Source organism: Meleagris gallopavo, chromosome 1 (assembly GCF_000146605.3).
Source record: "Meleagris gallopavo isolate NT-WF06-2002-E0010 breed Aviagen turkey brand Nicholas breeding stock chromosome 1, Turkey_5.1, whole genome shotgun sequence".
NCBI classification, from domain to species: domain Eukaryota; kingdom Metazoa; phylum Chordata; class Aves; order Galliformes; family Phasianidae; genus Meleagris; species Meleagris gallopavo.
Genome location: NC_015011.2, coordinates 22,456,119 through 22,471,607, shown reverse-complemented (window position 1 = coordinate 22,471,607; position 15,489 = coordinate 22,456,119). Strand labels below are relative to the sequence as shown.

Below are 15,489 nucleotides of genomic sequence, written 5' to 3'. Positions count from 1 at the left end.
TTGTTTGTTTGTTTGTTTTTGTGTTGTGTTGTTGTCTGCTATTGGAATACAGTTAGATGAGATTAGAGCGTGTACAGCTAGAAGAGAAAGTATTTATCAGAATATTAGTCATTATACAACAAAGACTAATGTAAAATTGCCACATTTCCCAAATCAGTGTAGCTTATAGCTGAATCTGCTCCTTTCAGTTGGAAATCCCCATCGTAACTGATTCCGAAATGGTATAATATATATTTTGAAGAGAAATAGTCTAACATGATCTACTGTGTATGACCTAGTAGAGCCTGCTTGTTATTCTGCTAATGGTGTTTTGTACTTTTATAGAAATGTACTCACCCACACCGCAAGTTAATGATATCCTTGCTTACAAATATCTAAGAACTACTCTTTAAATAGATATACATCTATATAACACAGTGATGGACTCATGAAGTGAAGATTAAAGAGATGTGGATATAGACAAACTAGAGAGATTAAGAGCTTTTGCAGGTTGAAGAATTCTTGTTTAAAACCTCAAGTTAGCCTACTTTAGAATTAGGTCAGATTGTAGTGTAGACTGTCTTCCAAACTATAAATAATTGTGTGCATGTTTGTGCATTAGAGAAGGAAAAAGAGGGAGAATCCAACAAATCCTTCCACTGCCAAAGATCCTTGACTTCTGAGTCATGTTGTGCTTGGCTTAAAAAGGTTTCTTGTGGCACAGTGTGAAAAGAGTTGGAAATCCCCTTACATGTGAGAGAAGCGCTTGTGCAGTCCAAGCACGAACAGCAACTGTTTACAAATTTAATCTGCAAAACAGCTTTGAGAGATCCAGAAAAGAACATAAAGTATCTTCTATGTGTGAATTTAGAACAGCTTCTGTGCCTACCTAATGATTCTGTGCAACCAGCAGACAGGGCATGGAATGTTCAAGTTATTGTTGTGTGCATTCTCAGCTCTGCCACCAGATCAGGGTATGCTCATGTGAAACAGATTCTGTCCTCTGGGAGCTTTTCTTGGGACATGGTTGTGGTTCATTTTTTCTCACAGCAGTCTCGTAGGAGGCACTGGATTCAGTCTCTAAAATTGTTCCTGAAAGGGATAGATAAATAGAGATCTACTAGATGAGAAAAGTTTTCACCACATAAAATCTCTTAAGGCACGCTTTGGAAACATCTTCTTAAACATGTTATCTTGCGTTGTCTGAATTCTATTTGTCTAACCAACATTCAAGGTAGAAGTGTTAAAGCATCAAAAAAAATAATCAAGTCAAATAAAAAAACAAACAGCAACCTCTACTTACAGGATGACAACTACCCCAAATGCCAGAGGAGGCAGGAAAAGAGGCACACCACTGTACAGAAAACAGAGTTGATATTGTGTTATGGCTCTGTGGGGTTTCTGACTCTCAGTTTTACATTTTTGCTCCCTCGTATGCGTTTCTGGTTGATTGTGATATTTACAGATCACAGGCAGTTTCACTGGCAAACCTCAGTGAACCTGTGTTCTCTTCAGATTTGAACTTCTGTCATTGCTTACGCGTTTTCTTTAGCAGGAGGAAATGTTAGTTTTATCCACTAAAAATGGGGCAATAGTATTGAAAATATATACCTTCAGTTCTGTGGTCTCAACGTACAGAGACCCTTGATTTGGCAAAGTCAATAGAACGGCTTGAAGCAACCCTGCATTTAGCTTCTTTATTCATTTGCAAGTTCAGAGACAGACTGCTGACACCTCTGTTATCCTTATGGCTCTTTCAGCTTCCTTTAGGATGCAGTGCTTCCTGTCACACACAGTCCAGGACTGTGTTCAGATTCTTTGCCACCAAAATAGCTCTTTTTTAATTCTCTCTGAAATGGAATAAAGACCATCTCTTTACAAATAAGGCAGCAGTTGCACTCATTGATGTGTGTGTTCCTTTGGTGTAACTTCTAATTAATCACATTTATGGAAGACAGAAGTTAACCAAGACATGCTGTGTAGGAACAAACCACATGAAAAACTGAAGGAAGCAAAGCAGGAAACTGCAAGAAATCAGGAGAGAAACTATTAGCAATTTGAACTATAAAGTTAAGCTAAAGAAAGTGAGGATAAAAAGTGTTATATTAACTGTGCAACTATAGACATTTATTTGTACTTTTTTTCATTGAAACAGATAATGTTTGCTAAATCAGAATTTTAGTACTGAGCTGTCAGGCCTGCTCTCACAGAGAGTTTTCTTGAGTTCTGTGAAAAGGATCTAAAAGCCTGCAGCCTGGCTGTATTCTTTGCATTTTGTTTTTGGTGTATATAACTTCTAAGTCACATCTTCTTTTCCATCCAAAGATTCTTTTTATAGGTGACTCAACTAACAGAGGGATGATGTACTATCTAATAGAAAGAGTGAATGAGACTCTTCAGGAATGGCAAAAGACTCATGATGTTAAATGTTATGATAATATCAACGAGGGAAAAACATTTATCAGTTACTCCTACTATCCCCAGTTTTGGATGACTGCAAACCAGAGACCAACTTTTGAAAAAGCGCTAGAACAGCTGCTGCAGAGGTACTGCATAAACTCCATTGCTGGCTTGTTTGTGTTTTATTCTATTCACAAATGTGTTTAACAGATTTTGGAAGTAAAGTAAGCAAACAATTAAACACAACGTGTTCAGGCCGTATTGTGTGGTTGAAAAATAGTAGAAAATGACATCAGGCCTCTGATCAGGGTGCCAGATACAGTTCACTGAAATGCAATGCAGTGCTGTTAAAATGTTTGCCATCTGTTTTAAGGCAATGTGTTGTTTTTTTCTTTCTGGGTTTCAGATCACGTCCGCTGGAGAACACAGACCAGACCGTACTAATTGTAGGTGGCGTTCAGTGGCTTAATTCCAATCACCTGCAAATTATCCAAAAGGTGTTGAACAGGTAATGTTATGCACTTAGTGTTATTCCATGTCAAGACTTGATATGATAAATTATGAGAAAACACCAGAAATTTTAAATGCAAATATTTCATTTGTTTTCTTATGGGTGTGGACTTAACTGACTTTGGAAGAAAAATAATGCGGTGTCTTTTGATGTGCATGTTAAGTAAAATGTGTGTCCTGTTTTTATCTTTTTCACTTGCCAAACAGAGAAAATCTATCAAATATCCTGGTAATTATCAAATCCATAGGGATGGGCTTTCACCTCCCAGTGGATGGAATACATTCTTTATCACAGGTAAGTAACAGTATACTTAGAGTGCATTGTCACAGAAGACTTGTTATTTCAGCAGTCATTTTTTCTGTTTGGTCAAAGTATGTTACCTCTTCTGCTAAGCAACTTCTATGTGGATCAAAGAAAGAATGGTGTTTATATTTGTTAGTGTGACTTACTGGTGTGGATTCAAACCAATTAGCCTTATTTCATGAATTCCACTGCAATCAGAGTCATTTGAGGCACTGTGCTCAGTCAGCTGTGCCAAGAACTAGAGGAACATCCAATACTAAGCCTTATGGCAAAGTTGACTGCTATAGCAATAACTTTGACCATGTTTCTTCACATTGATTCCAACCACTTTTCCCATAATTTAGTTATCTTTATAAACAAAGAAAATGGTTGGAATCCATAAGAAGAAATTCAGCAAAGATTACTGGCAGATAGTGTAAATCTAGAAAGGAGTGGACAAAATCTGACAAGGCAGCCTCTATAGCAAAAATCACACGCCAAACAAAGCAATCTATTATGGCTGGAAGAAGAGGGCAGATTGCTCTCTGTACCACATAGAGCACAGACCCTCCCTAGGGTGATACAATCAGGCCAAGCGAGTAATATAGCAGGTTGAAATCATGTCCAAGACTTCTCAGAGTAACAGATGGGCTCATTTCAATGCACTGTATAACTCATTCAGTTCAATATTTTTATTTACGATTTTGTTGTTGGGAGAGAGAACACGTGAAATACGTGGATAAGACAAAGCTGGGAAGCACTGCAAGGTAGAACAAAGTAATTAATGCCTACCACCAGCTAGTCACACCTGTTGAATAGAGAAAATTCATAGCTTTGCTAGATTATATAGTGCACTTCTATGACACTGAGTTCTGCTGTTCACCTCTTTCTTCTTAGAAAAGTGGTTGGAATCAATGTGAAGAAACATGGTCAAAGGTATTGCTATAGCAGTCAGCAGAGTTCAGACCTAGAGGGAGAAAGGAGAACTTTGATCTTATGTAGGTGGGGCAAGGATAGAAAGAGTATTAAAGGCTTCCAAAGGTTATTTTTGTTCTTTTTCTCAACCAGCAAATTCAGAAAACTCCAGAAATCAACTTAAGTGTGCAATTCACTATCTTTTCCTTTTCAGTATTTGAATCATACGTCAAATTACGCATGTAGTTTGGATGCTATGGACTTCTGGATTACCCCAGCTACTCTCAAAGCCCTTCTACCTGCAGTGTCAAAATGTGCTGCCTAGACAAATTTATAGCTAACCTTTCTATTCTTGGTCATCCTGCAATATGTTGAGAACAAATATTCTGTTCTTTGCTATGACTGTGTCTAAGATACCCATGCCATATATTCCTTTTTAAACAACAGTCTCACTGTCTTTGTTTTGAATCTGAATTTATACTTTACAAGAACAATTTAACCATTTGTTACATAGACAATTTCATAATAGGATTTTTTTCTGAAATATATTAACAAAATGTATATTAAAAAATTACTCAGTAATTATATTTTAAGCAGCATTGAAACATTTCCATGAAGGAAAGGAAGCTGGGCATCTACTGAAAAATAATTACAGTTACTGCTAATTTCATTTCTAGTTTACATCTTCTCTAAATCAATCCAATTTGTTGTGCAATTAAAAGAAAATATTGTACATTTTCTTATAACTATTTATGTGCTGCATAACCTGTTTTAAGGAAATATATATAATTAAATTGTTTTGTCCAAAATGCTGTTTTACTATTCATTTCAATGGCAAAATAAAATGACCTTTAAAACTCCTTTTGAAAAACTTTGCAATATGTTATCTGGAATGCAGGCAGAAGTACAAAACTTGTGGAATGAAAACTTGGTTATCTTGGAGACAGCAAAAACATATGGCTATGAAGTTGTTGACACATTTATCATCACAATGGGACGATACAAAGAATTCCTGCGGGGGAAGTGCGGGTGTCATTTCCATGAGGTAGGAGTTTATGTATTTCTCAGGTATTTATGAGAGATTTTAACTGCTTAGGAGCTTAGAAACAAAAACGTATGCAAATAGAGTTGCTGTTGTAATCAGAAGTTAGGCCTGAGTAAAGGCTGTAGAGACAGCAGCACACATATGGTGACATTTGGCCACTGTGTGGACCAAATGGCATGGCTGCCCAAGAACAGGCTGAGCTGGTGTGGTGGTGGCTCTTTGAAAGAAAAACAAGCATGCTCTTCTAGAGAAGTAACTTTGGAAAATAGTATTTTATTCTTTCCAGGTTCTTACAGGATGTGCTATCCATTATAAATCCTTACTATTGATGCATGTACTCTGTTTTGTTTTCACAATAGTTCAGTCTCATAGGTTTTGTCCTAAGCCTTCCTAACTAGCTAATTGACAGACTCCCATCAAATCATGACTTTAAAAATGAAAGGCTGCTCTTATTTCTGTATATATGTTTTCATATTTCTAAGAAAGAGTTATCTGGTATCATTGCAATGACAGGTTAAATTAACAGAAATGGTAAGTCATTTGTTCTCATTCTCACCCAAGTCTCTGATTTCTTTTTTGTATGAGGTCTGTAGAGAGTGAGCACAAAAGGGATGTAGTAAAATATATGAACAAGAAAATTGAGAATATATTCTTATTCTGTTTGTTCTAAGGCTGGGAGTCTTCACAGCATATTACAAGTGGCAGGATTCCATGGATTAAACCAGAAACAAATAAGTAAACACATTATTATATTCAGACACAAAATCCGTGCCGAGGAGGCCAAACCAATGAGAGTTTGAAAAATAAGATATTTAAAGTTTTTCTGGTTTGTCTGAGATGTCCTTTGAGTACGCGGCATGTGTTTTTACAGAGAGAGCTCTTCCCTATCGGCAAGATTTTGAACTTTTTGAACCCTACATGTAACAGTGAAGAACTGCATCCCTGGTCTATCACAAATGTACCTGAAAACAGAGAATATAATTTCTGATGAGTAAGGTATTTTCTGCTGATTTGGCATATGGTAGTTCTGAAGTGTCAACAAAGTCATCAGAATATTCCAGTAGTTTCCAACTAAGTCCTAGTAGCACGACACCAGCTTGTTGGTATAAAAGGCCACTTCCCAGATTTCTATTTGCATGATCAGTGTGTTGAAAATCTGAGCATTGCTTAAAAGAAGACTCATGAATATTACATTACTCTCTTTAGAAACTGGGAAAATCTTTGAGGAATAAAGAGGACATATCTTTCCAGGTGCTTGCTAAAAACAAAAAAAAGAAAACAAAACCAACCAAACAAAAAAAAAGCCAACGCAACTTACTTCTGATAAATATGTATTTCTTCAGTGAAAACTGCAGTTGTGCACTCAGAGATCACCAAAAGCACCATGCCTCAATTCATTGCTGGATCCAAGGACAGATAAGCCTTCTGCATATCTATAGATAAAATTATGTGTAGCACAGTAAGAAATTGATTGTGATGCTACAAAGATCCTTATTCTTATGAGCTGAACCTGAGTTGTCTCTTTATCAAAAAAACTAGGAAATGACCACAAATTTTTATGTTAAAATCTGTTTAGGACCATGAAATTTGAACTGTCATGTTTTTCAAGAAGCTTATGCTTCCCTTTGCATGACCATAAGACAGATGGCAAGTACACTTTCTTTCACAGCATAGAATGAAAATATGAAATGAAAAGAAATTGTTACTGAAAAGTTAAAACTGGAAGAAAAAGAAAAAGGATGCAATGAAGGATGTCTCTTTGAAATCAAGAGTTAATGATTTCATGGTATTTCACAGTCAGCTGGGGGCTTTGTGTCAGTAAGAAATTTCTTAATAGAAATATCAGGAGTTTGATTTCTGACCAGAATAATGACACCAGCAATCTGAAGTATCATTTAAGAGACAGAACTCCATTATTTATTCCTTCTGGAGACAATCCTACTTTTTAAAAAAATTAGAGTTATCATAATAAATTTTAAGAAATTGTCAACAAAACCAATGAAATGTAAGCATCTTTCCAGCATGATTTTAGCGATTTATTGTCTGTCAAAAGAAATGACTTAAAATGAGAATGACCACCAAATGTTCTCTGAATCCCTCAAGAGAAGGACAAAACCTTTTGCTTAATTTGCCAAGTCATGCCTATTTTTCTGTAAGCCCTGCTCTTGGCCAAGCCTGTCCCCAGGACACTGACCACATGCAGAGTTAGCACAGAACTTCTGTAGAGCTTCACAGCTACAAAGGTGAGCTGTGGCACTCAGAACAAGGTAGAAGCACTGATTCTTGCTGTAAAGAAATGTCACAACAGCTGTGATGTATTTCCCTTAAAGTTCCAGAAGATGGAAATATCTAATAAAAAAGGTTTCCTTCTTTAGGCATGCACAATATGCACTGGAAAACAAGATATACTGTGGCTAATTAAACTTAGGAATAGTTTAAACCAAGCAAACTGAAATTCAATGCTGATGAAACTAAAATTGAACAAAATTCTAGAGTATCCTTTTGGTGTCTGCCAGTTGAACCCTAGCTTAACAGGCCTGACCATTTTTTTGTAGCCTGTATTTAATTTTCCTAGCCACAGCACTCATATTAATAAATATAAGGCTTTGATTTTTCTATTTAGACATTCCACACAAAGGTACAATGCCAGGGTCAAGACAGTCTACCAGACAATAAATGTGTTCCCAAAAAAGAGAAACAATCAGCTGTGCCTAGCTGGACTCTGTTACAATATGTTGCAGTATGAGGCTGACTGGCCTGGGAGACATTTTGGAGTGTATGTGCTGAGAGCAAGCCTCACGGCTCGTTTCTACCTCAGGCTTCTCAGCACTCATATGTTTTCAGTCCTTTGCTTTGGCCTCTGTCCTGTTTTGGGACCAAACACAGTGTACATGGTTAATTAGCTGATCTTTTAATTTGCTCTGCTTTATACATTAGGGAGGGATGAACACAGCTCAGCCCAAGTGGAGCTGAGATGATGAGAATAAGTCACAGAGCAGATATTTATGCAATGGGTAAATAGTTCCATGGAGTAAATGCCTCCCTCCATTTCACCCAGACAGCTACATCGAGCCCCTTTTTGCCTACTGCCCAGATGTGGGTGTCTTCGTGGGTCATTGCTGATGCTTTCCATTTCCACCAAGCTTTTCAGTGAAATATAAGACTTCAAAGTGAAATATTTCAGAAGCTTTGTAGGTGGAAAACAGCAGGGCATGATCAGCCATCAGCACTTCTCATGCACTTTTCCATCATTTTGCATGAGCTCATGTGCAGATTTGGCCTTGCTTAACTGCCCGAGGATCTAAACAGAGAATGTGTGTTTCTGGGGAAGATCAGGGAAGAATTTGGCTTGTAGAGCTGTTATTAATGAGGCTTGAGAGGCCAGTGTGTTGAAAGAAACATAGATGTACCCAGGAGAATCCATCAGCCACCAAAAACCAGACTTGATCTTTGACGAAAGCAAAAAGAAAGTCCTTGAATGTTTTTGATACCTCGTTAGTTTTAACAGTTTTGTCATCAGTTTATTTCTACATCCTGGCAAATGAAGTTTCATCAGGTGCTGGAGCAGTTTCCACTAGAAAAATGGCATTTTTCCTCTGAGGTTGGAGCCAAGAACATTATGTAAAATTCCAGAACTTTTCATGTTGTATGAAACCAGATGAGGTGATTAAACCTCCTTTTTACTTTCACTTTCTTTCTCTTAAAAAAATGTCCTCTTAATCTCCCAGAAGACAGCACCCCTCTGTAAACTGAAGCAAGGCACAGCCATGCAGGAATGGAAGGATGTCTATTCTGTGCAATCAGAAAACAAGAACTGAAATGCATTCATTAATTCTCATTTGGTTCTCACTAGCTGGTCAAATATATCCCCTGTTTGTCCTGATAAATTATTTGAGTTCCCACCAACACACTTCAGAGGGCCTTGGGTCGTGCTGACAGCACAGAAATCTGTAGCAGATAGGCAGTGAGTCTAGACTCATGGGAAATTATATTGATCTGGGACAAAAAGTCTTGCATAACTCTGGATCTTTCTGCCCAAACATACTTCTAGTTCTGTACACATATGCAAACATGATTTTGTAATTACCTCATGTATCAAAAATGCTTATGGAGAAGTAGATTTGCCAGCAGTCATAAAAATCTTATTGGAACCTATTTTTATTCAGATTTATTCCCAAATTTAGTGGCAATGAAAGCATGGGCACAAGAGAAGAGAGACAAACAAGCTTGGTATTTTGATATTTTAATAAGTGCTTGGCTTCTAAGTGAACATTAGACTGCATTCTTTGGAGATTATGCCTAACAGGAATGCAGTTTGGGTGATTGGTTCAAGGTGGCATCATTTTGGAATAGCTGTAAGACCTGAGGCCCTAATTTAGAAAAATGAACCTGTAGTAATTGCCTGAAAAAAAATAACAGCCCTTTGGCTTATCTGTATCAAATTGGTCTGAGGATATATTAATTTTCTACTTGGATTATTCCTGGTCTTTTGTTAGTTCAGCCATCTCCATCACAGACTTTCTGCTCTGTCTTTCAAGCCTTTGAACTTATTTCCTTCATTCACATTTGCTTCTGTGTGAGTTATTCCAATGCATTTACTATGAGCCTCACTACGTATGAACTTTGTTTCTGTTTGTTCACTAACAGTAAATAGATGGGTTTTTGTTTGTTTGTTTGTTTGTTTGTTTTTCTCCTATGCTATAGTTGATACAGCAGCAAAATTGAAAGCCATCAGAGACATAAGAAATAAATTAACTGCCTGGCTCCGTTGTTACTGGCTGGGCTGGAAATCCAGCCCATCCTCCATCCTCTGTACTCCATCTTCCATTGGTACAAAATTCTGTATTTTTATTAACTTTCTCATGAAGTTGCTTCACTGTTTATCAGTGACTGTTTGTTGACAGAGCCCAGGTTTTCAGTATCATGAGACTTCTCCAGTTATGAAGCTCCTGAGAACCCTACCATTCACTTCCTCACTAGTTCCATAGATATTTCCTTATTCCATACATACTGAACATGATAATTCCAGAGATTTATGCATACGTAGAGGCCCAAGGGGGACAGTTCTACTCCACTAGGTTTCTGAACCACATCATGGTTTTGTTAGTGTGATGCCCTGAACATCTAAGCAGAGAGAAGTCCATTAAAATGCAATTAAGTCACTACTTGGGGAAACAAAGCACAGCCCAGTTCTCAGCCCAACATGGAGCTGAGCCACTCTTTCATCAAGACCTGAGAGTGAGGGCATTCTAGCAAGGCTTGCAGCTTAGAAACAGCATAGGTTCCTCACTTACTGGGAACTGAGAACATCTGGACTTAAATATTTCTGCAAGTCAGGGCTGTTCTGAGTTTGTGTTTCACAAGGTAGATGTGCAGGCAAGCTATGAAATATGAATTTGATCATTCTGATCAAATTATCCCTAATGAAGAGGGTCTAATATACTGACGATATTACAGAGTTAACCAAATGAATGTGAAGGAGATACAAATTTAATTTCAAAGCTTAATACGATCTTACACTTTAATTAGCATTTATTGCAACAAGTTGACCCACTAAAATAACATTTGTAAGCAAATTGCAACTCAAGGTAAGAGTATCAGAACCTGCTTTGTGGAGAACTGCCTCAACATTTGTGTAGACACAGCTGTGTATCCTTCTAGGTGCATGCAGAAAGCATTCACATATGTCACTTCTTTTGCAGGTGGTGAAATACAATCCTTCTGAAGAAAGTCCACACATAACAATGACGTTATCGAGGCACTATACACTGGGGAAATATTTCAGCAGTCAAAGCAAGCTATCACAACTGCAGGACTATGCATCAAATTCTCGGTCCCCATATCATGTCCAAGGTCCAATAAATCAAGTTTATTCTGAAATCCTTCTGAACAGGCTCTGTGCAAGTAAGCGGGGGCTTGTTAGCACGTAGCCTCTCCTGAATGTAGCACTAGGACTGGAGATATGCCACTATGTGAGTGACATAGAAAGACCATGCTGAATTTATGAGACACTTCCTTGATTGCCTGCACATGTACCAACAGAGTTTGAAACATGGCATTTTTCCTAACATGTTATGAAATCAAGATACAACATTGGAGTTTTGTGGTTTCAAAATGGAAGATGGAGGGATGCAAAGAGAGAGCAGAGGGGAAGTTACTTGAACTGTTGCCAAATGCTAGAACAGCTGTAGCTCAAGCAACTGTTTATTAATGATAGTAAAGAGAGAGAAATATATACACTTGAACAATTTGGAAAGGATTGCTTTAGCTCTTACGCACTATATAATTTTCTATTTATAGAGACACTGTAATATTTGAATGTATTTAGAGACTGGTTACATTCCATTTTAAAGAGTTTTATTTTATGTGGATGGGATCCCTGTCAGTATCAAAACTTTTCTATTTAGACACTTGGTTTATAGAATTTGAAAGTGCCCTTTTGAACTTCAGTGTTTTTCCTGGAAACACTTCCCTTCTTTGTATGTTAAATGCAACAGATGTCTACTCTATTTTTTGCATTTTCTAATGTTAATATAGAAATAGATTTCTTAGAATTGAGACTGATTATAATTGTCTTAAGGTAACATGTAAATTCGGTGACTATGTTAACAGACTTATTTAAGGTCACAGTTTAGATGAATGGCCATATGCAGGAAGGCTGCCCTTCATCACTTCCTATTGCAGAAGGCAGAACACAGAAAGGCTGCACCATCCTCACCAGCACTGTGACAGTATTTAACTCTGGCCAGATGACCATAACAGATACTTTAAAAAAATATCTGATCAATCCAGGACCTGATACGTTTTGGCACAACAACAAATGTCTTAAGAGGAAGCAGTATTGTTTTCGTATGAATTAAAAGCATGAAGATCAATTGAAAAGTAAAAAAATAAAAAATAAATAAATAAAAAATCAAGTACGCACTAGAGAGGGGAGTCAGAACCAGGTAAGTATGAGTCTAATAAAGGCTCCACTGGATTCTCTGGCTTGCTTCCCCCTTCACAAATTTACATATAATTCTCCACTTGCTTCCACTCTCTTTGGAAAAGGAAGCCATAAGCAATGTCAGTGAAGATACCAATTATATCACAAAACTAATTACTATCTTCTTGGCCTTTGTAGCAAAGAGGGGCTGCCATATGTAGAAATAAGACTAGAAATTAATGACACCACATTTAGAGTTCACCAACAAGATCTTTAAACACAGTCTGTATTCCCAGCTACAGTATTGTGAATTCTTGCTCCTTTGGATATGTGAAGTCATGCAATTTGGAGTCCTGTTTTCCTAAGTAGTCAGAAGATTCTCAGAAAGAGGATTTGGTACCGTCTAATCTAGGAGACCTCCCACAATGTTAACAAAGCTTCTAGTTTAGGCAATGACATTATTATTAGTGAGACAGCGTGAATATATATATGTGTTTCTCTATAATATGCTGCTGCTATGCTTACAGTAAATGTCCCTGAATTTCTACATAAGGTTTTTCCTGAAATAGAGCATTATAGGAAAGACAGAGTCAGGAGCTGTACATAAATACTGCAGATGTCAGTATTTGAGACAGGGTCAGGAGCTGTACATAAATACTGCAGATGTCAGTATTTGGTTTTGAGCAATGTGATTTTCTAAGGAATATAATTGTATGCAAATGCCATAAGATAATAAGCTTGGGTTTGGAACTGTGCACAAGCAAAAAAACTGCACAAGCTTTAAGTCAAGAGCTTTCATATTATGCCATTAGTATCAGTTGATGCAAAAGGCAGCCAGATATAATTGTCATTGAGATCAACAGTGATAGGAGTAGTACAATTCTGCTTCTTTAAGATTATCTTTGCTCATTTAAATTCACATGCTGTGGCTGCTATTGTTATGTACACAAATGTTTTTAAGGCATAACCTGTGTTTATGTGTTTGTGGTTTGTTTTTAATCAAAGAGTATGGCTGAAGCATCAGCTACAGTGAGAAAAAGAGCTGACTTCGTCATACTGTAGCTGATATTGGCAAATGTGCAATTCATCACTTCCAGTTTCACCACAAAATGGTTTACATGTGCTGTACACACAGATGTCTTAATGTTTTCCAAATCTTAATATTTTTCAAATGTAGCAAGTTGGAATTCTTCTGTATGTCTGCTATTTTTTATGTATCTGTGTAGGTATTTACTTGTGTACAAATTTATTGTTACAATGTGCAAACCAATGTTTATTTAAATGAGTTGTTTGAATATATTTTTTTATCACTGTATATGAGCCATGTAATGTTAGGAATAAACAAAGGGAACGCAGGTGCCAAAATAGATTTTTCACTATTTCACTCAAAATATATATCTATTATCTAGAGGTACATGAAAGAAGAGATTTGAGATTGACATGGAAACACTGCTTGTTCATACACATCAAAATTAAGACTAGGACAATAAAAGGATTACTCTGTCTGAATTCCAGTGAGAGCACATGTGCTGCTATTATTGTTTTGTTCTAGAATTATCTTGTCTGCTATGATATTTTGCCAGAATAAGCATTAGAATGTTTCAATTGTACTCACTGGCTCATAATATGGTTCTTTCCCCCATATATTTGCCTTAGTCACATTATGCACCATTAAAATGGCAAAAAAAATAAAAATAAAAATAAAAAATCATTGTTAAGGTGAGTTCCTCTTAGTACAGATATGAATAGCCCTAAAACCAATGGAAGGATTGGTACAATCAACCTAATCAACCTGGGGAAAAAGTGGTGTTTCCTGCTCAATTTCCAACCAGCAACACATCGAGCTTATAGTGGAACCAGGATATACTTTAAACTACAGGTGAGGGCACTAAAACTGTGCTGTAAAAAAAATAAATGCCTGAAATACAAAGCAATAATTTCAGTCATTATTGCATTCCTTTGAACTTAAGCTGAAGAATGATGTATGATCATTCAGAGAGTTACTCACTGTCTTTCACAAATTTTGCAGTTATTTGAGTTTTAGCCTTCTAGGATAGAGAGCCACCAGGACCAAGTTCATCTCAATGAGTATCTTTGGAATAGCTGTCTGTAATAAAAAAAGATTTCCCTACTTGTAGGGAAATACCTTGGCAAGTCAGCTCTGCCATTGGAGATGTTGTATTTCAACTAGCTTTATTTGACAAGGAGCTGAAAGAATGATCTACAAATACTGTTTTTACACTTAATATTCATTTGACAATGTTATTCTTTAGAATAATCTTTTTCACAACATTAAATGTAGGCCTTCTACTTTACTTTTCTCTTCTGTGACATATTGAAGGGACATCAAAGACAATTTGTTTGCTTAGTGGGTGGACTGGTGGGGCATCCGATTACCTCAAGGTTGAAATAACCACTAATAGTTATGCTTCTGTTGCTATGCTGAGCCAAAGAGAATGCTTTGAAGAAGCAGATATGTATGATATTAAGTTGACTGCAGTCCAGGGATCTTTCAGATTACTTTTTTAGAATAAAGCAATTTTTTAGAGGTGCAGCGAGCTATTTGGCATAGAGTCAAGCTCCTAAACAAGCCCCTGTAGTCTCAGATGAAAAATATAGTTTGCCTGTTAGCTCTGCATCTGGCTTGTCTTACCTCATTGTTTTGACTGTATGTACCTGCTCTATTCCACTTCATCCTTTCTTTCTGATGACATGAGAAGTTCCTCTTTCACCTTAGAGACCTCAGCTTTTGGAAATCTGAGAGAAGATTGTTGCAAATACAGGGTGATTCTTCAAAATATCAATTGTTATTGTCTTAATGTTTTTGTCATTTCCAGCAGCAAAAAATTTACTGGGTGCAGCAGAGGTAAGCACACCTCTTCTGGAGGGCAGTCATTTTCTCTGATGAATTTAAAACAGCTGTCCTGTGCTGAGTGCTTAAAGTGCACTAGCACTGAGCTCTTCATAGAGCTTGCCTTTCTCAAGCCATATTCCACTGCTATCTTAATCTGTGGAAGGACAGATGTTAAGAACAGTCAGTGTAAAGTGCAGGCACATTTATGTATCAGTGCAAGTATAGATCCTGCAGTATTCACTGGTTCATCACACTATTCATTGAGCTGAAAAGCTCTGACTGTATACTGGAAAGAGGCTCTGCATTTTACCTTTACTTGTGGTTCAGTGATAGTAAAGACAGTGTCACGTGCCTAGAGAGTCATGTGCCTAGAGAACCGTGCCTTAAAAAATACTCAAGTTATCAAGTTGAAAGAGCAGGATGAGCCCATAGGGCCACAACAGGGGCTCTTGCAGCACCATTTTGTGCTGCAGTGGACCTTTCCCTTTTCTAGGTTAACTCACCTGGCACCTTGGCTGGTTCAGGCAGCTGTGGGCAGCCCTACCTGCAATCCCTCAACCATTTCAACAGCTTTGGCA

The 15,489-nt window shown here is 37.2% G+C and overlaps 1 protein-coding gene across 4 annotated transcripts in view; it reads left to right on the top strand.

The window, feature by feature from the left end:
- The window catches only part of CPED1 (cadherin like and PC-esterase domain containing 1), a 143,537-nt gene extending 129,971 nt beyond the window's left edge, over positions 1-13,566 (top strand). For 2 of the 4 annotated variants that reach the window (XM_010706395.3, XM_019612394.2), the window contains exons 20-24: positions 2,305-2,525; positions 2,786-2,887; positions 3,097-3,184; positions 4,986-5,132; positions 10,835-13,566. In XM_010706395.3, the coding sequence (XP_010704697.1) occupies positions 2,305-2,525; positions 2,786-2,887; positions 3,097-3,184; positions 4,986-5,132; positions 10,835-11,062 (786 nt within the window). In that variant the 3' untranslated portion in view covers positions 11,063-13,566. Of the gene's footprint in view, positions 1-2,304; positions 2,526-2,785; positions 2,888-3,096; positions 3,185-4,301; positions 4,931-4,985; positions 5,133-10,834 lie in introns of those variants that run through there. The other 2 variants (XM_019612395.2, XM_010706403.3) reach the window with 2 other exon arrangements.
- The last annotated feature ends 1,923 nt before the right edge of the window (positions 13,567-15,489 follow it).